Source organism: Callospermophilus lateralis, chromosome 5 (assembly GCF_048772815.1).
Source record: "Callospermophilus lateralis isolate mCalLat2 chromosome 5, mCalLat2.hap1, whole genome shotgun sequence".
NCBI classification, from domain to species: Eukaryota; Metazoa; Chordata; class Mammalia; order Rodentia; family Sciuridae; genus Callospermophilus; species Callospermophilus lateralis.
This window is the reverse complement of record NC_135309.1, coordinates 146,923,297-146,949,744: the sequence shown is the minus strand read 5'-3', so window position 1 is coordinate 146,949,744 and position 26,448 is coordinate 146,923,297. Positions and strand designations below refer to the sequence as shown.

The 26,448-nt window shown below is 35.2% G+C and overlaps 1 protein-coding gene and 1 pseudogene across 1 annotated transcript in view; one reads left to right on the top strand and one right to left on the bottom strand.

Moving 5' to 3' along the window:
- Window positions 1–26,448, top strand: part of Cplane1 (ciliogenesis and planar polarity effector complex subunit 1) — a 133,526-nt gene that overhangs the window by 42,310 nt on the left and 64,768 nt on the right. The window contains exons 24-40 of the mRNA XM_076857385.2: window positions 70–179; window positions 352–510; window positions 1,409–1,517; window positions 4,564–4,864; window positions 6,249–7,194; window positions 9,087–9,235; window positions 10,019–10,185; window positions 10,847–10,920; window positions 11,663–11,742; window positions 12,919–12,996; window positions 14,756–14,948; window positions 15,412–15,708; window positions 16,601–17,371; window positions 18,972–19,145; window positions 20,843–20,971; window positions 22,963–23,014; window positions 26,001–26,105. Of these exons, the coding sequence (XP_076713500.2) occupies window positions 70–179; window positions 352–510; window positions 1,409–1,517; window positions 4,564–4,864; window positions 6,249–7,194; window positions 9,087–9,235; window positions 10,019–10,185; window positions 10,847–10,920; window positions 11,663–11,742; window positions 12,919–12,996; window positions 14,756–14,948; window positions 15,412–15,708; window positions 16,601–17,371; window positions 18,972–19,145; window positions 20,843–20,971; window positions 22,963–23,014; window positions 26,001–26,105 (3,894 nt within the window). The remainder of the gene's footprint in view (window positions 1–69; window positions 180–351; window positions 511–1,408; window positions 1,518–4,563; window positions 4,865–6,248; window positions 7,195–9,086; window positions 9,236–10,018; window positions 10,186–10,846; window positions 10,921–11,662; window positions 11,743–12,918; window positions 12,997–14,755; window positions 14,949–15,411; window positions 15,709–16,600; window positions 17,372–18,971; window positions 19,146–20,842; window positions 20,972–22,962; window positions 23,015–26,000; window positions 26,106–26,448) is intronic.
- On the bottom strand, window positions 16,106–16,434 carry LOC143400103 (signal recognition particle 14 kDa protein pseudogene; annotated as a pseudogene).

Below are 26,448 nucleotides of genomic sequence, written 5' to 3'. Positions count from 1 at the left end.
TCAGAGGTGAAGTTGTTCTATTAATGTATATACTCATATATTCTTTTCATGTTTTTATTCCTACTTTAGGTTGCTTCAGAGAACTTTGTGCTTTGTGCTGGGTGCTACATATCCGTGATAAATTATCCTATAATTGTAGGCAATATCAGAAAGCAAGAGAAAATGTGATGGGAGAAAAGGTATTTGCCAGCAGAAGAATAAGAAAAATGAACAAACATTACTTGGGAAATTATTCTTTAATGAAAGATTTTATTCTTTGAAATAAACTTTTTTTTTTTTTTTTTTTTTTTAATTCACTCTGTTCTATTCATCTAAACTGAAGAGATAATTATCTTTTCAATATCTCTTTAGGACTTTGAAGAGGAGTTTGATTCCTGTATGGTGGAGCATTGTCTCGGTGCACTGGAATGGGCTTATAGAATGCTACCTTTCTCTCGGTTTTTTAATATTGAAGAACTTATTCAGGATATAATTTTGAGCCTTATTGGAGAATTGCCACCAATCAGAAAGGTGATGTAATTGTAGGTGAAAATAAACTTAAATCTGAATTAGAAACTTTGAAGAATTTTTATTTTGTTTAATAAAATTAATGTTCCCTATGTCTGGCCTATTTTACTTAGTATAATATCCTCCAGACTCAGAGACAAATATTATATGGTCTCACTGTGTAAAACCTAAAAAATTCGAATTAATGGAAGCAGAGAGTAGTAGAACAGGTTTTCAGGGCTGGGGTTGTGGTGGAAATGGGCAAATGTTGGTTATAGGGTCCAAACTTTCATTTATAAGAGGAATAAGTTTTGGATACCCAATGTGCAGCCATAGTGACTGTAGTTAATGATTCTGTATTATTTACCTGAAATTGGATGAGAGAGATTGTGTCTTTACCACCATCTCCTACACAATGATAACTATGTCTGGTTAATTAATTTGTCTGGGGTAATCAGTACAGAATGTATATGTATATCAAATCATCATGATTATAATCCCAGTTATTTGGGATCTTAGAGTAATTTTGATTTGCATTTCTGTCTCAAAAGAAAAGGACTGGGGATGTAGTTTAGAGATACACTGCTTGCCTAGCATGCACAAGGCCATGGGTCCAATCTCTAGTACTGCAAAATAAATAAGTAAACATTCAAACAAATAAATAAAATTAGACACTATCACATTGTGCACATTGAATGTACACAATTTTTGTTTATTAAATATTTTAAAATTTAAAAAATAAAAAAGACAAAGCTGATGCTGAACTTTCATCAGCAAGCTCATGCTTAAGAGAGGATTTGACCTGACATCAAAAAGTTAGTAATAAATATGCATTTATGTTTGAGTTGAAATGTTTGAGGAATGAGAAGGAAAAAATAAGAATGATGTTGCTCAAAGAAATTTCAAAAATTTTTTTCTTAAGGTGGCAGAAATATTTGTGAACGCATTTCCGAATCCCGAGGAAATAAGAGTTCCTTTAAGAGAAAAGTATCACTGTCTTCGACAGAGACTCAGACACTGTGTTGTAAAAGGTATTTGTTATTTCTCAGATATCTAATAGATAAATGGCTAGAGATGCTCCCTCTTGTTTGAAAGCATTCATTTTCTGTTGTTTGTGTGGGTCTGTGCATTTTTGTCTTTCCTTTCTGAGAAGATAGCCACACTTCCTCATGGCAGAACTAATTGTCTTGCTTTGGAGCCAGACTGAGCTACTTTAGATCATGGCTCTGTCAGTCATTAACTGTTTGACCTTTGATCAGCATATAGTGCTTTGTAAACTAGTGTTTATATACTGTGTAAATAGTATAGACACACACACACACTCTCTCTCTCTCTCTCTCTCTACTGAAAAGCAGTTATTCTCTCATTCCATTTGTAGTTATTTTATATTATATATTCAAGATAACCTTGTGGATTTTTTTTTAAATTATACCAAAATATATATTATTGTTTTAACTTTTCTTTTTTTTGGCAGTGTTGAGATAGATCCCAGGACCTCATACATGCTAAGTGTGTGCTCTAAACTGAGCTACACTAGTGGCCGTATAATTATTGTTATTATTATTTTTTTGAGGTGCTTTGAATTAAACCCAGTAACTTGTCCTTGCTAGGCAAGTGCTCTACCACTGAGCTCCTTTTCCAATCCTTGATTTCATGACAGGGTCTTGCTAAGTTGCTGAGGCTGGCCTTGAACTTGTGATGCTCCTGCCTCAGCCTCCCAAAAAGCTGTGATTACCACACTGAGCCCAGCTGGAAGTTTTTATTTTTATTATTTTTTAAAATTTATATATGATAGCGAAATGCATTAAAATTCTTATTCCACATATAGACCACAGTTTTTCATATCTCTGGTTGTATACAAAGTATATTCACACCAATTTGTGTTTTTATACATATACTTTGGATAATGATGACCATCACATTCTATCATTATTTCTAACCTTTCTCCTTCCCCTCCCGCCCCTCTGCTCTATCTAGAGTTTATCTATTCCTCCCATGTTTCCCCTCCCTACCCTACTATGAATCAGCCTCCTTGGATCAGAGAAAACATTCAGCATTTGCATTTTTGGGATTGGCTAACTTCACGTAGCATTATCTCTTCCAACTCCACCATTTGCCTGCGCCATGATTTTATTTATTTTTTATTGCTAAGTAATATTCCATTGTGTATAAATGCCACTTTTTTTTTATTGATTCATCTATAGAAAGGCATCTAGGTTGGTTCTACAATTTAGCTATTGTGAATTGTGCTTCTATAAACCTTGATGTGACTATGTCCCTGTAGTATGCTGTTTTTAAGTCCTTTGGGTATAGACCAAGGAGAGGGAGAGCTGAGTCAAATGGTGGTTCCATTCCCAATTTTCCAAGGAATCTTCATACTGTTTTACAGCAATGGATGAGTGTACCTTTTCCCCCATATCCTTGCCAACACTTATTGTTGTTTGTCTTCATAATAGCTGCCATTCTGACTGGAGTGAAATGAAATCTTAGAGTAGTTTTGATTTGCATTTCTCTAATTGCTAGTGATGATGAACATTTTTCCATGTATTTGTTGATTGATTGTATATCCTCTTCTGTGAAGTGTATGTTCAGGTCTTTGGCCCATTTGTTGATTGGGTTATTTGTTTTCTCGGTGCTTAGCTTTTTGAGTTCTTTATATACCCTAGAGATTAGTGCCCTATCTGATGTGGGAGGGGTAAAAATTTCTCCCAAGATGTAGGCTTTTATTCACCTCACAGATTGTTTCTTTTGCTGAGAGAAAACTTTTTAGTTTGATTCCATCCCATTTATTGATTCTTTATTTTAATTCTTATGCCAAAGGAGTCTTATTAAGGAAATTGGGGCCTAATCCCACATGACAAAGATTAGGGCCTACTTTTTCTTCTATTAGATGCAAAGTTTCTGTTTTTATTCCTAGGTCCTTGATCCATTTTGAGTTGAATTTTGTGCTGGTGAGAGATAGGGATTTAATTTCATTTTGTTGCATATGGATTTCCAATTTTCCCAGTACCATTTATTAAAGAAGCTATCTTTTCTCTAATGCATGTTTTTGGTGCCTTTGTCTAATATAAGATAATTGTAATTTTCTGGGTTAGTCTCTGTGTCCTCTATTCTGTACCATTGGTCTACCAGTCTGTTTTGGTGCCAATACCATGCTGTTTTTGTTACTATTGCTCTATAGTATAGTTTAAGGTCTGGTATGGTGATGTCACTGCTTCATTCTTCCTGCTAAGGATTGCTTTAGCTATTCTGGGTCTCTTATTTTTCCAGATGAATTTCATGACTACTTTTTCTATGAGGAATGCCACTGGGATTTTGATTGGAATTGCATTAAATCTGTACACTCCAGCTGGAAATTTTTAAAGAATTCATATTACTGTCATTTTTTTTAATATTTATTTTTTCTTTGTAACTTAACACAATACCTTCATTTTGTTTGTTTATTTTTATGTGGTGCTGAGGATTGAACCCAGGGCCTCACACGTGCTAGGCGAGCACTTTATCACTGAGCCACAACTCCAGCCCCAGCTGTCATTTTTTAGAACTACAATCATCAAGTCTAGTTATGTCCTGTGATCATACATTATTGTCTCATGATCTTACATACTGTCCTGTGATCATACATTATTACATTTACAAACTTGCTTTTGTGATTTGTATTTTTAATATATATTTTGCTATCTTCTAAAATGTCCTATTTATATATTAATAAAAATGCTTAAGTTTTTTTCTAAAAAAATTTCTACAGGTAGCTTTGAAAAACTTTCCTTTCAATTATTTTTCACTACTTGCAGTACGAAAGGTGTCCTTATTATTTTGGATAAAATTATACTCATTTTCTCTTATTCTCCACTCTATGGAAATAGAAAATAATATTTTTTTTTAATAATTATTGATTTGAGTTTTGAAATAGACTTTCCAATGAATACTGAAGAAAACATAATCTGTAAGAATATGGAAATAAACCTTAGCTGTTATTTAGGTTTCATGTCCCCAAAAGGGACCAGAATTGGGTTTCCATATATCGTGTTGAAATAATTTAATGAACCACAAGCCCCTTTCTTCTTTTCTTTCTAGGTCCCCAGACTGAGGAAATGATGTCTGTTGTCATGCATTCTATCCATAAAGTGAGGGTAAAAGCTCTAAAACGTGTGCGGAGAAATATAGGTTCTTTTGAGATGAATGTATGGGAACCAAGTGAAGAAGAAAAACCAGATGAGACTGTGGGTTTGGATAGGTTTTCTCTGGGGACTAGCCTGAGCAGAAGCACCCTCACAGAACTGGGAAATTCTATGATCCATAGTGAAGGAGACACAGCCGATACATTTTCTGAAGCTTTGTTGGCTGAAGAAAATACTAGGATACCTTTCTGTCAACGGTACAACTAAGATTTCTTAGTAACCATTCAATTCCTTTGGAAAATAATTTAAAAAAAAAAAAATTCAAAGCACTTCTGGTGCCATTTTGCATAAGGGATACCCAACCCTTAACACTGTGATTGGGTTAACCATATTATTTTTAAGGGTTTCCATGGTAGTACTTGAATATTCATTTTTTTTTCCTTCCACTTTTTTTTTATTGGTATATTGTACTTGTACATAATGATGGGTTTTGTGGGTATGCATGCACACAATTTAACAGTATAAAATTTGGCCAATATCACTCCCCAACACTTACCCCAATCCTCCCCTCTACCCTCCTCTCCTACCATACCCCGATCCCTTTCCTCTATGGATCTGCTTTGATTTTGCATATTTATTTATTTATTTATTTTTTAAATTAATTTTTATTGTAGGTTGTTCAAAACATTACACAGTTCTTGATATATCATATTTCACACTTTGAGATTTTGCATATTTATTTTTGAAACTTATTCATCAATTGTTGGGAAATTCTTGCTTTTATTATCTAAACCCATGTCACTGTGATTTAAGCCAATTTTTCTTTTATGTTTCTAGTAACTGCAGTACAGTTTTTTTTCCTCGTGACTTAAAGACTATAAATCAACAATAATTTTGCTTAAGTGAAATTATTACATCTACTCCAAATGTGTGCTTAAACTGTATCTAATGGCATTTTAAATGATGTGCTTGTTTCACAAAACAGTTATCATTAAATGTTAGCACAGGCATCCCCTAAAAGCTGCTTACTGTGTATTCTCAGAAAAAGTGTGTTATTTTTAACCTCATCAAGAGATCTTAAGTATCTGTTCTGCCCTAAGGACAGTGTTGAAAAAGAAATTTTACAGTAATTATTGTTGGCAGCTAAGGTGCTTGCCTAATGGGTTTCATGGCAGCTGGAAGTGTTTAGAAAAAGTTCCCAACTTTTCTGTGGTAAAATAAAAAAGAGCAGTCTCGCTTTTGCACATAGTATGTGTAAGGGGGCTGAAAGGAGCAGCCACAAGAAAGAACTTGTGGTTTTTATTGATTTTGTATTCTTAAATTCTGGATAAAATTTAGAGGACCATATTTTACACCCAGAAAAAGTATTCTTGTTTTTTATAGTTAAATTTCTGTCAATATATTTTAATATCTTTTAACACAAGATTTCCCTCTGATATTAGTGTGTTGTATTTGTTGAGCCTATAGAATGTTCCACTTTTTAGAGATCATTTTAGTCTCCTTCCACATTTGAAACAGTAATTGAGGCACAAAAATGTTGCATGATTTAATCAGTACAGATATTTTGTATGTCAATTCTGAGATCAGTTTTAGTAATTCAGTGATCATTAATTATGTCTTTTTCAATTTTTTTTTCTGTAGAAACTCCCCAAATAACATGGAATTAACACTGATTCATAAGCCCAGTGATAGAAAGAAAATGTGTAATCAGAGCAAAAACCCTAAAAGGAAAGAAGATCATGAAAAGCTATCACAAAGTACACTTCCTGTAATAGGTATTTGGGAATTTGAACGTGATGATGATGAATATATTAAATTCCTTGATCTTTTCTTGAGTTACGTTCTTGAAAGAGACCTGCTCAGTTCCAGAGATCCTGGCATTCCATTTTTAACCAGCTTTTCTGTACAACTTAGAGAACATGAGCTTAATTCTTTACTTTTTGATGTACATACAACATTAAAACGACGTCAGGGCAAAACTAAAAGCCAGAATGTGTTTAGAGCTGGCTCTTGCTTTGTTGTTGCTCCTGAGTCACCTGAATCTGGAAAAGCATCCTCTGTAAGTGATGGATATGCCATAACTTTAGAAAACCATGCACTTTCGACTTCAGAACTTGTTAGTCATGGGATGAGACCTTTTTTAGAGAACCCTTTGCGTGAAGTCAGTAAAGATGAAGGAAAGAGTGGATTGTTTGGTTTAAAAAAAAAGTCAATTTACAGAATTCAAGATGGTAATCGAGAGAAACCTCTGAATCAGAGACCATCAAACCATAGTTTTTGGTCTTCCAAGACCACTATAACTAGAAGACACAGTTTCAAAGCAGTTCAGTGCAATGATATTAACCCTCAGGAAGATCTCCCTTTGACAGTAAAGAATGCATTTGGCAGTATAGGAAGACTGTTGGAGTGGATGATAAGGTGGTCTGATCGAAGATTGCTCTGTGATTCTGGTATCTCTCGGTCACCCTGTGAGTACAGTCCAGTAATTCGTGTGAAGACTTCTGCAGCTGCCATTCTTACCTCATTATGGCTTTTGGAGCAACCCTATTATTTTTCTACATCTAAGGCAAAAAATGCCATTATTAAGGTAAGGAAGTCAACTGTTTATTAGAAATAAGAACTGTAATTTTTTATTAAAACTGTATATTTTCCTCTTTATTAAAGAATCAGTAATTAATGGGAAATTAATAGTAATGTTGATTATATTCTTTATTTTTTTAAGACATTGATGGACCTTTATTTTATTTGTTTATTTACATGTGGTGCTTGCAAATCGAAACCAGTGCCTCACATATGCTAGGCAAGTGCTTTGCCATTGAGACACAATCCTAGCTCCTGATTATATTCTTTATCACTCAATTTTTTTCTTCCAGTAATTTTTAAAAATATATTTATTTTTTAGTTATAGGTGGACACAACATCTTCATTTTTTTAATTGTTATGTGGTGCTGAGGATCAAACCCAGTGCCCCATGCATGGTAGGTGAGCACTCTACCTCTGAGCCACAACCCCAGCCCCAACTACCAGTAATTCTTTTAATTCTTAATCATAATTGGTGTTTGGGGGTGTAACTCACACTTGCCTAGCATGTGTGAGGCCCTGGGTTCCATCCTCAGCACTACAATAATGATAATGGTGGTGGTGAGGGTGCAAGTGCTTTCTGGAGGCTGTAGGTTTTGAAGTGTATGTGTTTGTGAAAAATAAAAAAAGATGAATAACTTTAAGTGATATTACAAATGCCATAACATTTATATTATTTCTCTTTTAAGTGTCAGACTTTGGTTCAGATGAAGGACTAGGTATTGACCCATTTATTATTATTGATGCTTCATTAAATGCAACAGGGAATCTTTTTATTTGTAGTCTCAGGCCAGAAGAGTGCGAAGAACCTCACCTGGAAAGGTAGGTGTTTTGTCAGTAAAGAAGTGCTATTCTTTGTTTTCTCTGGTCAGTAGCAAATGCCTTCATTCTAAATTAGTTTATTCTGGTTTAAGGGTAAGGAAGTCAACTGTATAAGATAGTTTCTGTAGAAACTCCCCAGATCCATGCAATCACCGAGAATTTGTATTATTTTTTGTTTATATGGGTGTTTTCTCTCCTTCTTTTTATTTTTGTTTTTGAGTTCAGTTGTTCTCCTAAGGTACACAATTTAATTATTTGGTGCTATGATTATGTGTTATCTTTGAAACTTGCGTTTTCTAGTTAATATATGCATAAATTCCTAGGTGCCTGTATTTTCGTGCAATGTGTCTTTTTTTTGGTTCCTGGGATTGAACCCAGGGGTGCTTAAACACTGAGCCACATCCCCAGCCCTACTTTATGTTTTATTTAGAAACAGAGTCTTGCTTAGTTGTTAAGGCTGAGGCTGGCTTTGAACTCAAAATCTTTCTTCCTCAGCCTCCCAAACTTGTGGGATTATGGGCATGTACCACCACTCCTGGCCACTGGGTCATAACTATTGAATGTCTTTATTTTTTTAAAATAGTCTGCCATTCATTCATTCATTCTGCTACTGGGAAATTGAATCCAGGGGTACTTTACCACTTAGCTCCATCCCCAGTCCTTTTTTGTATTTTGTTTTGGGACAGGGTATAAGTTGCTGAGACTGGATTACAGGATTACAGGTGTTTACCACAACACCTAGCTAAATGTCTTTATAATTGCAAAGAAAGTGAAACTAGAGTATTCAATTTTCTTTGCCATTGTTTGGTGACCTGAAAATAATTAGGATACACTTTAAGAATTTCGAAGTTTATTTCTTTGGTATACTATGAAGGAAGTCATGTGTGCTTTTTCCAGGTGGAATAAAGACTTGGTCATTACTTCAATAACAAATATTGAGTTGTAAAACTGCAATAAATACTTGATAAATGAATAAGAAAATTGATCAGGAGAAGTTTATAGAAAGTATGAATAATTTAAATATAAAAATTAAGGGATCACTAATGAAAACAAAATGCTATAAATGGTTTGTTTCAGGAGCTAGAGAATCATACTGAGTCTCAGATTGGATGCAGTATGGAGAGGAGGAGGAGCAAAACTGATGCTGGCTGTTTAGCTGTAGTAGCAACTCAAGGTGGAACTGAGGAAAGAGATGATCAGAATGAATTCTGTCAAAGTATCTTGAAGTAAGTTGCTCCTTGTGCTCTTCTTTTTATTAGAGGTTGACTGGTTTGTTAGTTTGGGGCTTAAAGGGAGGAATTGAACCCTTAAAAGTTAAAGAAATGAGCATTTTCTTTGAACTAGAAGAATAGAAATGAGCTTTCTGATATACTTCAACAGTTAATTGCAAATTATGTTTTATCCCTGTTGGTCTGGCTTTTTTAGAGAGGAGCTAATTCATCTTGACAGATCCAGTTATTAGTTTATTGACCATTCAGAGGGAGTTGAATTAATCCAATTATCAAGTTTTTTTATATGAAATAATAATAATATATCTGAATACTGTGTTAGCTTCCTGTAACAAAGTACCTGGGAAAAGGTTTGCAGAGTACAATGTCACATACCTGTAATTTAGTGGCTTGGGAGGCTAAGACAGGAGGATTGAGAGTTCAAAGCCAGCCTCAGCAATTACGAGGTTCTAAGCAACTCAGTGAGACCCTGTCTCTAAATAATAATTATGAAAATAGGGCTAGGGATGTGGCTCAGTGGTTGAGTGCCCCTGAGTTCAATCACTAGTACCAAAAGTTGAAATTATTCTAGTCTTTTGAGTAAATGAAAACTAGAATATTCAGCCATTTGTTGATCAATTTTTTGCTGAGCTGTGTACCAGAAATGTAAAAATTAGAAAAAAAGACTCAATAAAGATGAAAATGAAGTTTATAGTTGTTTAAAGAAGCATGGAGTCAAGTTGAAGCATGCTCTTTGTCCCCAAGAATGAGTTGTAACTTTAGTTGCTGCATTTTTTTCAGTGGAAAGCTGACTGAAGCAGAAAATTCTAAAGTAAAAGAAGTCAATGATGAGATTATTTCCATCAGTCATAATTCTGAAAAAGAATTTATAGATACCAGTGAGAATCTTTTAGAAGTAGAAACATTTACACAGGATGAAATGGATATGCATATGTCAAACTGTGAAGGTCAGTTAGATCATCATTTTCTTTCACTTTATTAATTTGAAATTAATAGGTGATACCTGAAATTGTAGTTTTATATCTAAGTCAGTATGTTTACAATAGCCCAGAAATATAAAGAGAATGTTCTTTATGAAATGTTGAGTATATTTGTAACCTTAGGTTTTTAATAAAACCAAAAACACATAAGGCATTTTTTTGTTAGTAGCTTTTACAATTTTTGGGCCTCTTGTCCTACCTGTTTAATAATGACAGGCCTCTTAAGTCCTGTGAACTGACCCCATGAAACAGATGTCATCAAAGCAGAAACTCTGAGAGCTTTACATATGGAAAGGAGCTCTCCTAGGACTCATCAGGGATTTACCTGATGAAGAGTCTAAGTGTATTTTTTTTTTTTAAGAGAGAGAGAGAATTTTTAATGTTTATTTTTTAGTTTTCGGCGGACACAACATCTTTGTATGTGGTGCCGACCATCCAACCTGGGCCGCATGCATGCGAGGTGAGCGCGCTGCCGCTTGAGCCACATCCCCAGCCCAAGTCTAAGTGTTTTTTAAAAAATATTTTGATAAGGTAGAAAATGTTTCCTGTAATATTCCTGAAACCCTTAAATAAGTCAAACGATTATTTTTCAAAAGGCAAATTTTCTTTTCCTTTAATTTTCTTCTAGAAGAATCTGTTGGAGGTCTCAAAAGTCCCAATATTGCCATTTACATGCCAGCTTTACCACAGCAATTGGAAGAGGTAAATCAATAGTGGATAAAATGATCTAACTTCTGTCTAGAGCTTAAATTATATCTAAGGGTTTTTATCCACTATTACAAAATATATCAAAGCAAAGCTATTATCTTTTACATCTGCACTATTGAGCTAAGAATAGAGCCATGCCTTGCAGAATTTTTCTTTCACTAAAATTTTACTAGTACATGTCCAATAATTTTAGGCAATGACTCTCTTTTCATAAACTGCTTCAGCAAATTAATCAAGAGTGGTGAAAATGTTTGTAATTTATGAAGTATAATTCAGTATAGGATGTAGTTTTTAATACTATATGCACTTTCTATATTAATTTGTTTTCTCAAAATTCTGTATACATTGAACATCTAGGTGGAAGATAGAGTTTTCCAATTAATGTAACAATTCTTTTAGAAAAGAGTGGTCTTTTTTGATTTTGTAGTTGTTTTCACAGATTAATTAATAATCATGCAGTGAGGAGTGTATGTAACTTATATTGTGTTAGTCTACTCACATTATCATGTCTTTGTACCTGAATATGCTCAGTAGCTCAGAATGATAGCCAAAGGCAGTTCATATGGTCTAAGGATCTGGTCAGAGCAGTCCTGGGAGTACATGTTAGTATTTGATTTTCCCTTGCTTTTTAACTGTTGGTTACTCTGGGCAAGTAGCTAATGTGAAACTCAAAATACCCATCCCAGGAAATTCCAATTTGTTTTACCTCTTTTCATTTTGGGTACTATTTTTACAGCATCTGACAGAAGAGATTTTGTGTCCAAGGGAAGAACCATGGGAGGCAAATATGAAAGAAAAATCAGTTGAACAGAAAGGGTAAGGGGAAGATAGTATGAAATGACTTCACTGGCTTCTTTAACTCAGTGAAGCTGCAGCTTTTTTTTTTTTTTTCCTCTGAAGTTGTACTACGTATTTTATGGTGTTATTATATTTCTAATGAAATTGGTAACTTCAGTTTATAGCTAGAGTAAACAATGATTTTTGGTAAATGTTACATTTTCAAGTTGTGCTAGAGTGGAATAAATAATAATATCGAAAATACCTTTTCTTCTCTATCACTATCAGTCTTATCAAAATAAAATATAACTGTAAATAGAACAGTGTATGTTCATCTGCCAATTAGCGAACCACCTTTCCATGTTTATGGAATCAAAGAGCCCTTATGCATCATGATTACGCATGATCTTTCCCCATTGGCCCTGCAGTAGAGCTATAAGGAGCACATGCTCTGCTGGCTGGCATGTTACTCTTTCAGAAAGAGCTGAGGGCAGTTGTAGAAATGAGTGTTAGAATTTTAGGATTACCTTGAATATGAGAGGCAACATAATTAGATTTTCTTTTTTTAGTATACAAATTTTGTTTAGTTCTACTGTGAAAAATTGACAAAAAGATTTTTTTCCCCCCTTAGGGGTGGGTTCGATACTCAAGGCCTTGCACATGCTTTACCACTGACCTCTGCCTCCAGCCCCCCAAATTATACATTTAATGTGACGTGCCTTTATGAGATACATCTATTTGTAAAAACTAGTCTTTACGGTTTCATACATGACAACAATTTCTTTTTTTTTTAAGATATTTATTTTACATTTATGTGGTGCTGAGGATTGAACCTAATGCCTCATGCACGCTACCACTGAGCCACAACCCCAACCACAATTTCTTCAGTGTTCTTAAGCAAAGTGTTTACCTGTTCCATAAGAGAAATTTGGGTCCCAGCCAACCTCATGTCCCTCATTTTAGGTTCTGTTGTTTTTGTTGCTGAGCAATCAATATTGTTTAAGTTAAGTCATATAGAAATATTTTTTTGCTTTTGTTTGAATCTATTTCTAATCGCTATGGAGACAGATGTAAATAGATTATGATTATGAGCCAAACATTACAGAGTGTTAAAGGATGTTTAGACTCTTAGATGGCTAATCATTAGATCACCTGTATCTTAGATAATGTAAACAATATCTTCCTTCCTAATCACTTATTAATTTTTATTTATAGTATGACTGAAGCCTTTTCAAATCCTGAACATGCTGTTTCTCACACGTCTTGTTTAGATACAAATTCAGAAATTTCTAGGTAAGAATTTTTGTCTACTACTTTAAAAATGATCATGTTGTACAAGTAAGAGAATGAATTGATGCCTACTGTACCAGTTTGAAATAACTGCTAAATGTTGGCTAAAACTATGAAAATAATAAATGAACACACCATGCAATATTGAAAGAGTAACATAGCACAAATTTTTGACGTCTTAGTTAATTATTCAAAGATTTTTTCTTTACCTGTTGTTAAGGACATACAGGGATACTTTTTTCCCAGAAAAAAAGTAGTGGATATATTATTGAAAGATGTAATTGTTGCTATTTTCAGCTTCTGATTTCTAATATCATTTGAAATACTTTTAATTCTCTTTTGATGAACAGAGTGCTTTCTGTTTAGAAATCGTGTATAGTTAGGAGGAAAACAACATGGCTTTACTTTACAAAGTTTTTACATAATTAGAATTGGTCTTCTTGTTAGTTGTTGAAAACAAAGCCCAGTAGTTTTTTAAAAATAGTCATGTATGTCATGATGGTTATTTTTCGTGAATGTTCCATATTAAAAAAAATGTTCCATATAAAGAAAATTAATGTTCCATATAAAAAAAAGTTTTGTTACTGAGCATATTAGATGCTCAATAAGAGGCAGATATTAGCTGAAAGGGATTGACTGTAAACCCAAATAAATCTAAGTGCATTTTAGTATGTTGTTTTCTTTTTGGAAACAGTGACTAATTTATTTGAATAGAAATATCTGTTCCTTTAGTTTATGAAATTTATTTGCTTAGAAAACATTGGCTACTTGCTATTTTTAAGGAATTGGTCCCCAACAATCATTTTATTTAAAAAAACAAAAAATTGCTGGATGCAGTGGTTTAAACCTGTAATCCTAGTAGCTGGGGAGGCTGAGGCAGGAAGATCATAATTTCAAGGCCAGCCACATCAACTTAGTGAAGCCCTGAGTAACTCAGCAAGACACTGACTCAAAATAAAAAAAAAAAAAAAGTGTTGGGGGTTGTGGCTCAGTGGTAGAGTGCCACAGGGTTCAATCCCCAGTACCAAATAAATAAATAACAAAACCAAAGAACTAGATTTGTTATTTAATTTTATTTTTAAATAAATGTTTTTATTAGTGTTTATTTATTTAGAAAAAGGAAAAAAGAAGTTTTATTGCTTTGCTAGCAAAGGAGAAACACAGGGAACTCCTGTCCTAGAGGTTGTAATTCTCCCCATCATGGGGAACAAGAGGGTTTTTAAAGTGATGATTCAATAGCTACATTCCAGGTGTTCCCTGTCCAGAGTTGTAATTGTTAGAGTTTGTTTTAAATGGGAACTGATTTATTTGGAAATGTTCACCACACTGTTGTTTCATATTGAATGGTGATCAACAGCTGCTTGCTTTGTTGATCCCAGAATCAAACATTTTTTAACCTATTCTTTCCTTAGTTTTCTTTAATCTGAATCATTAATTTTAGTCAAAAATCTTATTTCTAAGCCAAATTATGAAGTCTGTATAGTTAATCAGAATGATCATATGTCTCAAACTCAGATACCTGCATGGACCTATGCTGGACTTTCCTGTGCTGTAGCAGCATTGGGGTGGACCATCGTTGACTGTGACAGTACATGTCCCTGATACAGGCATTTAGATGAAAAATGATGGGTACTGCAGAGATCCTAAAAACTGCCAAAATAACCCCTAAATTTGAAAAAAAAAAAAAGTGGAATCTAAATATTGATGTTACAGATTTTTTTAATTAATTTGCATTTTTAAAAATTTAAATGTTTCCATATAGTGTACAGATTTCTGCATTTAAAGGTAAATCTCCTTCATTTCTGCCCCTGGTATCAACTGGAGTCAATGTTGCTTCAGAAACACCTGTTCCATCACCTGGGACGACTCAGAGAAGTGAACACAGGGCTCAATTACCAGATTCTTCAGATTCCGTTAGACAAATGCTCCAAGATGAAATGTTTAAATTAGTTCAGGTGAGCATATCTCTCCAAAAGTAAGTAGATCTACAAATGATTGTATATGGTTTAAAGTTAATAAACTTCCAGAAATGAATTTCTCACTGGTGTGCTGCTCTCTGCTGTTTTCTTTCTTGAAAACTTGTTCAAAACACACCCATTCTAGGAATCCTTCTTTATTCTCACCCTCCTCCATTGAACCACTCCTTTGTGAACCCTGGATGGGTTTGTGAACTGGTTCATAGGTTTATGCATAGTCTCAGGTTTCATTGGTGATTTAGTGTTTATGTTCCCGTACTTTTTTGTACCCTTTTTAAAAAAAAAAAAAATCTCTCCTGGCCCTGCCTCCCAGTCTGCATTTATGAGTCTTGACAGATGCCAAGGCAAAAGTGTGACAAAGAATATTCAGGTGGTTATTGTTGATTCCTTAGATTCTTTTCATTATGTTTTAAGCTATCTCTTTAATTCTGTTTTGTTGTAGCTGCAACAGATCAACTTCATTAGTTTAATGCAAATAGTAGGATCATCTTTTGCTAACCTCCCAGATGTGCATCAACTTCTACAGCAGGCTCAGATTGAACGTTTGGGAACAAGCCAGGTTTCAAACCCTACAGGAGGGAGTGATGATGTTGAAGTCAACAGAAGTAGGAATCTTAGTCAGAAAATTTTCATTAAACCACAATCCATGGGAGAGTACACCAGGGAGCCTGGCAAGAATAACTCACATGGCCATGAAGAAATTATCCATTCTGATCAGAATAATAATGGAAATCTTCAGGTAATGCCAATAAAAATATCATTAATGTCCTAGTAGTCTGATCATTGTTCTTTTGGTATTTGAGCAAATAAATATTTTTTTTTTTTTTTTTTTTTTTTTTTTTTTTTACTGATAAGCAGGTGTTTAATGATACATGGCTCTTCACAACAATGACTACAGAGACTTTTAAAAACTAATTTAGGAATTTACAACCAGGCATCACAGATCTGAAATAAACTGGTTTCTTACCACAACTACCTTGTAAACACTGCAACCTTTCTTCTCTTCAAAATGACCCTAATATCACATGGAAATGGTTAATGGGGAAACTAGAAACCTAGATTTATGAGCAAAACTATAAACAAAAGGGAAATATAGCAATTCAGTTGTTTGGTAAAAGCAGAGAATCCAGTGCTCTTCACTGTGCTGCTTTGCTCTTCTTACTCTTGCTCTTTTTATCTCTTCTTCAGCCCTTCCATGTTAGCTCCAGTAGGTTTGAATAAGCCATCTGAAACTTACTCACTTCTTTGGAGCTCACCACTGTGATGATCTTCTTTTTCCCATCCATTGCTCTCAATAGACACTTCTTGTCTGAGGGCTCAACACCCTCCACAGAACCCTTCCTCAGTGTAGGTTTAGTTCTACCATCATACTTCTTCAAGGTGATGTACGTGCTGCGGACAGCTGACACTTCTGGAAGAGCCTAGGCAGCTCCCCGAGGAACTGCTGGCTCTCCAGGAGCACCATCACAGTACTTCTGGACCCTTCCAGTCAACATCAGCCCCCTGAGCAAATTAATTTTTTAATAATTTTCTTAACATTCCACCCCTCAAAATATGTTTAAAATCATTTACAAAATATGGAGTTTGTAATATTCTAAACTTACATTATATCTTTTTTTTTTCCTTTCCAGAATGTTCCCCATGGGAGTGTATCTTCATGTCAAGTAGATGGCCAATCTCAGAAGATAGGACTAACCCCAGCATCTCAAAGCTTAGCACCCCCTTCATTTTCTCTAACTCCTGCTGGAAATACTCCTTTCCATCTTTTGTCCACGCCTTCTAATGTCTGGAAGACACCTAGACTTATCCCACCTGTCAAAACGTCCAGTCCTGATTCTGGCTTTCCTTTGCTTCAGTTTGAGCATAAACATGAATTCAAGCCCCTTTCTTTACAAGCAGAAAGAGTACCACACATTCCCTTTCGGCCTCTGGCCCAGCCAAGAGAGGCTTGGGGGTTATCCAGTGGCTTCCAGCCTCCTGTACCACGGGGAAAAATACCCACTACCTCAGGATCCCACTCAAACTCAAGCCACTGCAGTACTGAAACCATAAACAAAGCAACTGAGCAGAAGAAATGGGCAGAAACTGTAATTACAGACATTCCTATGAAAGTGAACTTCAGTCAGTATATTGGAGAAGAAAACTTGACATCTCAACAGGACTCTGTAATATTAATAAAGCCAGAAAAACTCTCTGATGCTAAGCAAGGGGCCCTTAAGATATCTCCTGAGAATTCCTTTGGACTTCCATTGTTGCACCTGCAATTTAAGTCTCCTTATATATTTTCATCAGCCACAAGAGCATCAATTACAGTTCCCCCAAGACATATTAGAACTGTAGCAGAAGAAAGAAAATACCCACAACTCTCATTATTACAGTCATGTTTGTCTTCGGAAAATATGGTAATTAATTTTTGTGTAGTGATACAAGGGCAGGATCCTACATTATTTTGTAACATGAATTCTATAAGTTCAGTGAAAACTCTAAATAATGCTTTTGGGTTTTTCGTATTTTAATTTCATATAACAAAAATTTCAGGTTTAAAATAATAAGTGTATTTTAGAGATATTAGGCATTTTTTCTTTATCAGTATATCAGAATTTAATAGAATCTTTTATGGTTACTTCTTCTCAGAGAAGAAATAAAAAATAAAATATAATTATTAGGTGTTCTTGTTTGCATGTGGGTGTGTGCATGTGTAGAGAGCAAGAATGAGCCAGTAAGATTGCTAACAATTGCGATATGACTCTCTTCAAATCTGTTATAGGTTAAAGTTAAGTCAACCCTGCTCTATCAGTAGCTGTGCATGTAATTAAATGGTAGCTTTGTAAACCCACCAAATCCTCTTTTAAAATATTACCTTTGATTTATGAAATACAAAATGTTTAGATTCTAATTTTGTACGTGAGTGGTACCATCTTAGGGAGAAATTCATTCTATTGCATGCTTTAAGATTTAAAGATGATACTGGAAAGAAAAATGGCTGTTCCTTAGAAAAAATAGTTACCATGCCTCCTTCTGAACAAAATATAAAGAAGGAGGAAGAATTAAGGAAGTGGAAAAGTTGGCGTTTTGAAAATAATTAAAAAAAATTTTATTAGAATAGTATAATGAACCCTCATATTTAGGGATTGTCAAACTTGTTTTAAAAATTAAACTAGAGGTCTTCAGCCACATCAATGTTTATAGTAGCTCAATTCACAATAGCCAAGCTATGGAACCAATCTAGGTGCCATACAACAGATGAATGGGTAAAGAAAATGTTGTATATATACACAATGGAATATTACTTAGTCATAAATAAAAATGAAATTATGGATGTAACTGGTGAATATCATGCTAAGTGAAATAAGCCAATCCCCAAAAACCAAAGGCTGAATGCTCTCTTTGATAAGTGGATGCTAACTCATAACAAGGGAGGGTAGAGGGGAAGATTAGAAGTTCATTGGATTAGACAAAGGGGAATGAAGGGGAGGGAGGGAGAGGGGAATAGGAAAGACAGTAGAATGAATCAAACGTAACTTTGCTATATTTATGTATGAATACACAACCAGTGTAACTCCACATCATGCATAACCAAAAGAATGGGATCCTAATTAGAATAAATTATACTACATATGTGTATGATATGTCAAAATACACTCTGCTGTCATGTATATCTAAAAAGAACAACAACAAGATAAAAGGTAGAAATTTTGAGGACCAGAGATATAGTGATATATTGATACAGTAATATATTGCTCAGTGATATTGTGCTTGTCTACCTCGTGCAATTTAGTGTTGGATTTGATCCTTAACGTGTTTAAAAAAAAAGACCTAGTTGAAAATTTCCATTCTAAAATCTTTAATTCTTCAAAATATGAGTACTTAGCTTACCAAGTTGTTATATTTGAATTTTTCTGTCTTTTGCATATTTTGGTTTAATTAAACAAATTTTTTCCTCAGTTTGTCAACGTATTGTATATTTGAGTTTATAAACTTTCATTATTTTGTTTCTTGTAGTGTAAGAAACCGCAGCTTATCCCACTTGAAAACCTCATTACATTTAAACAAAGCCAACAGAAACTAACACATCATCATTTATTGCAACAAGGGGATTCTGGTTGCCTTCAGCTTCTTAATATCAAAGTAGAACCATCTGGAATAAGACAAGGAAAGAACAGTCACAAAAGGCAAGTTCTGGGCTGGGTTGTGGCTTAGGGGTAGAGCGCTTGCCTAGCACGTGTGAAGCCCTGGGTTCAATCCTCAGCACCACATAAAATAAAATATATTGTGTCCATCTACAACTAAAAAATAAATATTAAAAAAAGGCAGGTTCTAATTTTTTTGATGATATGTATCAATAAGTTATTACTTATAAATCCATATAGTCTTTTTTTTTAAACTACAAGTATTTATTGATGGATCAAAGAATGCAGTTGTAATCCATGTAGTCTTAAAGATGGAAGTCCTCTGGTTCAACCTCCTGGCTTAGTACACAATTTCATATTCTGTTTCCTTGCCATGTGTCATGTATTTCTTTTTTTTTAAATTGGGGATTGAACTCAGGGGCACACAACCAGTGAGCCACATACCCAGCCCTATTTTGTATTTTATTGAGAAACAGGGTTTTTAAGTTGCTTAGTGCCTCACGTTTGCTGAGGCTGGCTTTGAACTTGCGATCTTCCTGCCTCAGCCTCCTGAGTCACTGGGATTACAGGAGTGTGCCACCACACCTGGCAAGTGTCATGTATTTTAACGTGTCTTATATGAGGAAAATATCTCTATTGGGAGATAGCCTTATCATTTTTTTTTTTTTTTCTATTAGGGAATTTGTTTCTACTGTTCACAGGCTGGAGGATTCTTTTACGTGTTTTTATAACACAATGAGTAAAAGATGCTTGTCTTTTGCAGCAAAATATTTGGTATCATGTAGTGTTCCAGGTACTATCTGATTCTTTGAGCCAGTATTTATTGTTATTGATCTTATATTCTACAGACTCTTGTAGTAAGCAGGAGGGTAGGTAATTGCTTCATGGCACTAAAAGGTGTATATGTACAAACAAGGCTGTAATATCTAATGAAGAGCACTTAGTGTTTTACCTGTAATGGATGTTCAAGACACATACTGATTGATTTACTGAATCTAGAGAATACTTCTAAAATTTCACATTATCAGACTGTAAAATTTATTCCCATTGCTCTTTCCAGAAATGATTTACTCCTTCTATCCTTTCTGTGTTTTCCCTCTTCAATATAAGTCTTCTGTTTAGGTTTTTGGGACCTCTTTTTCTCCTTACTGGGATTTCACTGAGGTGACTAAATGTGCTTAGCATTATCAGGATAGGCAAATTAATATATCTGATACGATCTCTAGTACTAGTTTCAAATCTGCAGAAAAGAGAGTTTTGACAGTTAATTAAAAGGTTTAAGCCTATCCTGAGATCCTGTGGCCACCAAAGAATAGTCAGTTAAGTAGTAGAAGAACTAGGAATAAATACCACATATTTTTTATTTTTTTGTTTATATATGTGTCTATAATCTAGCAGAATGTATGTCTTACTAATTAAATTAAATTCTATTAAATAATTTATTAACATGATTTCAATAACGATTTCTGTATAGCATGATACAAACAAAAAAACTAAGTACATTTTATACCTTTTTTTTTTTTTTTTTTTTAATGGGGATTAAACCCAGGGCCACTCTACCACATACTCCACCACTGAGCTACATCCCCAGTCCTTTTACTTTTTTATTTTGAGGCAGGGCCTTGCTAAATTGCTGAGGCTGGCATCAAACTTGAGATCTTCCTGCTTTAGCTTTCTGAGACTCTAGGGTTATTGGCATGTACTGCCCACGCCTGACTTATGCTGTTTGTTTTTAACAGGCAGAAAAGACGAACTGAGAAAGAGCTGCAAGAAAAAAGATGCGAAAAACTGAGGACAAAAACAAGTGTGAGTTTCTGGCCAGAGGATTCCTTCATTAATAATGATGACTCAGAAATTGCCATGAAACTCAGAGTATAGAACAACTACTTCCCTATTTTGCATGTTCACAGAGTTTGGTGTTTCTTGTGGCTTGTCTAGTAGTGCTGGAAGCTTCAGGTTGTGATTAGGAGTCTCTTCATCATACAGTACACAGATCCCTGCATCTGCCTATGTGATTTTTTTTGTACTGAAGATTGAACTCAGGGACACTTAACTACTGAGGTACATCCCTGGCCCTTTTTTGTATTTTAGAGATAGGGTCTCCCCAAGTTTCTTAGGGCCTTGCTAAGTTGCTGAGGCTGGTTTTGAACTTGTGATCCTTCTGCCTCACCCTCCTAAGCCACTGGGGTTACAGGCATATGCCACAGTACCTGGCCTTTGTGACATTCTTATGCTTGAAATAATTCTTTGCTTTTTTCTCTGTTATCTTAATGCATATGATTTGTGATTTAGGGTCTTCCTATTAGAATTTTACCACTCTTTGAGGTGCCTCTATTGTTTCCCAAACATAGATTTATTTTATTTTTTTATAACTTTGTTTATTTATTATTATTATTATTATTATTATTATTGTTAATGTGTTGCTGGGGATTGAACCCAGTTTCTTGTACATGCCAAGCAAGCACTCTGCCACTGACCCACAACCCTGGCCAAACAAACATTATTAGGTAACCTGTAAGTCAGATCTTTGTAAACATTCTTTCAAAATTTGGTGACTGTTTAGCTACTTGGGTAACCACAGATTAAATAAACAGAAGTTCATTCATGTGGATTTTTTAAAGATATGCTTTTTCAGTAAGTCCTTGTTTTAGTCAGCTGTTTCGCTGCTGTGTCTGTCTAAAGGATCCAACCAGCACAATTGTAGAGAAGGAAAAATTTATTTGAGGGCTTATGGTTTCAAAAGTCTTAGTCCATAGAAGGCAGGTTCCATTCCTAAGGGCTCAAGGTGAGGCTTGAGCACCATGGTGGAAGAGTATGGCAAAGGGAAGCAGCTGACATAGTGATCAGATAGCAAAGAGAGAGATTCCACTCTCCAGATACACAATATGTACCCCATAGCCCCACCACCAATGAACCCCTTTCTCTAGCCACACCCCACTTACCTCCAGTTAACCACTCAGTTAATCCCATCAGGGATTAATTCACTGAATAGGTTAAGGCTATAACCCAATCATTTCTCCGCCAAAACTTGCATTGTCTCACACATAAGCTTTTTGGGGACACCAAATCTAAACCATAATAGTCCTCAGGAGCATGTCTAGAGGCACTTCATTAAAATGTTTGTTGTGTCCATGAAAGATTTTGACAGGATTGGGATTCTATTAGAGTATTGAAATTAATCTGTAGTGGATAATTGCACATACTGTGTTAGTCAGCTATACCTTGTGGTGACGAAAATACCTGAAAAGTTTATTTTGTCTCATGATTTCAGTCTATGGTTAGCCAGCTCCATTACTCTGGGCATGAGGTTTAACCAAGCATCATATTGTAAGGGTGTCTTGAGGAAAGCTGGTCAACTTATGGTATCCAGAAAGCAAAGGGAGGAGACAGAAAGATGTAGTCCTCAAGGGCATACCCCCAGGGACCTGTTTCCTCCAGTCACACCCCATCTGCCTATAGTTACCACCCAGAAGTCCATTCAAATTATGAATTCATCAAATGGATTAATCCACTGATGAGATTACATCCCTCAAGATCCAATCATTTCACCTCTGAATATTGCTATATTGCCTAACACATGAACTTTGGGAGATATTTCAGATCCAAACCATACCAGTAACTTAGTAACTTTGTGTTAAATTGGTAATTCTGTTTTTTAATTTCTTGGCTTGTGAATTTCATGAACTCATTTGTAGAGTTAACTTTTACAGAGTAAATAACTTGATAGAATAAGTAATTATGCCTAGAATGATAAAAATTGAACCTGTACTTAAGAATTTAACATTTTACAGTTATATATTTTTTTTTTCCCAAAATAAGTGTCTTGTAGTTAATCATAAATTGGTACTTGGAAATTCATTTAGGAACAGGAACATCATGTTTCTCAGCCTTTGGATGATTTCAGCATTCCTCTTGGTATGTATATGCATGATTAATATAATGTTTAAGTTTAGAGTTAAAATCAGCTTTTTAGAAATAGATATAATATAAAAAAAGAGAATAAATTCTTTTTGTGTTGTCTTTGACAAGATGCATTGTGTTTGTTGATATCCAATAGAGCATCTTGCCCTGAAGCCCACATCTGGACTATGCTTAAGCTTGTTCTTGTAATCAGGTTTTATTGAGCATAGCCATGCCCATTAGTTTATGCCTTGTCTGTTATTGCTTTTAGCTGTAGCAGGATAGCATAGGTGCCGCAGAGACCATGTAGCCCACAGACCCTAAAATATTTACTATTTGGCTCTATACAGATTTCCAACCCCTGCTGTAGGGTCATGTAATCAATTAGGATCTCAAAAATGAGGTAAAAAAGCATGAAAGGAATTCAACATAGAAATATGAGTACTTTAAAAATAGAGAAATCAGTTAAGAAAAAGAATTCACTTATAAATAATAAATTATTAGTTTTTCTTAAACTGGACAGTTTATTTCTTGCCCCTTGAATGCATGTATTCCCTACATCTTTCTTCTCAGCAATTCATTTGTTCACTCCTGTGCTCATAGGGCCATTCAGTCATTACTTCAGCTTCTACATTTTTTTGATGTTGCTCAAATACATACACAGTCTCCCATCTTTCTTTTCTACTTTTATCTTATTAACACGTACGAATTTTAAATTGGCATCTTCCTGACAGTGATATCACCATTCCAAGGCTCTGCCTTGCATCAGGCCTCCTTTTAGCCGCCTTGTAACTGACCTGCTCAGCTTCAGTCTTGCACTTCCTAACCCCTCTATAGTTCTTTCCCACTCATATTGAAACAATTTTTTCATTTGTGTGTGTGTTTTTTTTTGTACAGGGGGCCTACCACATGCTAAGCAGGTGCAATTAACTTGTATTTACATACTAGTATTAAGGTAAATATTTTCCCCATGTCCCTAGATGTTCTTGTACAATATTATTTTTATTTTTTGGTACCAGAGATTGAATTACTCAGGGGCACTTAATCACTGAGCCATATCCCCAGTTCTTTTGTGTATTTTATTTAGAGACAGGGTCTCACTTAGTTACTTAGGGCATCCCTGAGTTGTTGAGGCTGGCTTTGAACTCAAGATCCTCCTGCCTCAGCCTCCTGAGCCACTGGGATTACGGGCATGGGTGACCACACCTGGCTAAAATATTATTTTTTTTCTTTTGCATTTGTTTTAGTTGTAGATGGACACAGTAACCTTTATTTGATTTTTATGTGGTGCTAAGGATCGAACCCAGTGCCTCATGAGTGCTAAGCAAGCACTCTACCCCTTAGCAACAACCCCAGCCCTACAATGTTATTTTTAATGACTTCATTACACTCCAGTGGATGTGTGTTGTATCATTCCAAACAATTCTCTGAGACCAACCAAGAAGGCTACAATTCAATCCGTTGCTGACTACCTACCTGGAGTTAGCACTGATCACCACAGGTGAGGGACTCAGTCTCACAAGAGGGCTTCATTTAGAAACCAGTTGTAAACAAGGTCCCCAGGACACCTCCATTGCTGCCAAGCTGTTTACAAATTCGCAGGTTCCTTTGACAGCCCCCCTTTTGCTCCTGCCTTCAAAATTCACCAGAATAATTCACAGAATTTGGGAAAGCACCTTACTTGAAATTATGATGCTTTTTATAAAGGCTTCAACTTAGAAAATGCCAAATGTAATGTTTAGGGCAGCAAGGAGGACAGCTCAGAGTTCCCATGCCCTCTCTATGCGGGCCACTTTCCTAGCACACCATGGGTCTACCCACCTGGAAGCCCCTTTAGTTGTTTGTTTCAGAATTTTTATTAAAGTTTCAGGACATAGGCATAACTTATCACAAACATGGCCACTGTGACTGAACTCAGTCTCTACCCTACCCTACCCTAGAGCTAGGGGTAGGATAGGTGAATAGGGGGCTGATAGTTTTAACCCTCTAACCATGAGGTTGGTTTGTGTGGTAACCGACCCCATCCTGAAGTCACTCATTAGCATAAATTCAGGTTTGATCAAAAGAGCTCCTTCTGAATAATAAAAGACACTCCTAATATATACATACAACATATATATACACACACATATATATATTCACCTATCCATATCTACCTATAGATATACACACATATATATACACCTATCTATATCTATCTATAGATATATATAGGACATTCTAAATATATAAACAAAGTCTGTGCCTGGAACTAGGGACAAATACAAAACTTATGTTTTTTATTATACCACAGTGTGCCATAATCTCCCTGTGTCATCTCTAAATCTAAATCCAAAACGCCATAATATACGTTAGATTTTGATTTTACTTCCTGCTGAGCTTTCCTGCCTGAGTGGAAATAACCTTTAGTCACATGAGAAATCTGAATTTATTACCTCTCTCCACACAAACAGTTTTCTTCTCCTATCTCTGTTGTCTGTATCCATTTGTGTTGATGCCAGCCTAACCAAAAAAAAACCATCATTCTGAATTCTGCCTTTCCCTTTCTTCTTCTCTTCAAGAGCCAGTTCCTGCCTATTTTATCTCCTTCATAATTCTTAAATTTTATCTCTTGCTTGTTTACATTGCTAGTGCAGCCTCATCTAACTAATTGCTTTATTTCAATTTTATCTGTGCAAATCAATTTTTTTCTACACACTTGCTGGGGAGGTTTTTCCAGAACAGTAATATGGCCATATCACTTTCCTGGGTAACCTTCAACTGGATCCTCATTAGTCAGAAAAATCTCTAGGTTTCTTGGCTGAATATACAGTCTTCCGCAGTATTAGTTTGGATTCGACTGTGTCTTTTGAGATTTAGCTCACATTCCACCTCATACAAAAAGTCTGCTTCTATAACCTCCTAACCCCTTCCTTTATCTCCCTTGACTCACTGAGCCTCTGGGCTCCCCCTGAGATGTGTGCTGCTCAATGATTGCTTCCAATGTTTTGTTACACTTAAGAAATGCTTAAAGATGATGTTAATACTTCAGCGGGATTGCACTTCATGGCTTCTGTACAAAAGAAAGTTATAGGAAGTCAGGATGCAAGCACAAATACAGAACCAGGTAAAGTACTATTTGTCTTTTTTTAAAAATTAATTTATTTTAATGTATTTAAGATAATCTGTGTGTTTTCTTAAGGCAGCAATTTAAAGGGAATTTAAAATTATGTGGTATTAGTTATTTATCTAAAGTTCTCCCCAACAAGGGGAAAATAGAGATTGAATTTATAATAAGTAAAACATAATAGAGATTTTATTTAAAACTGACATAGACTACATCCTATGTCAGTAGAAATAACGTTTTGAATTGGATTCTCTGTGCTCTGAGTTTCCTTCACTTGAATTGCTTCCTTAAGGTTGAGGGGCCTGGGAGTAGGGCTGATAAAGTTGAGGTTGGTAGAAAAGGA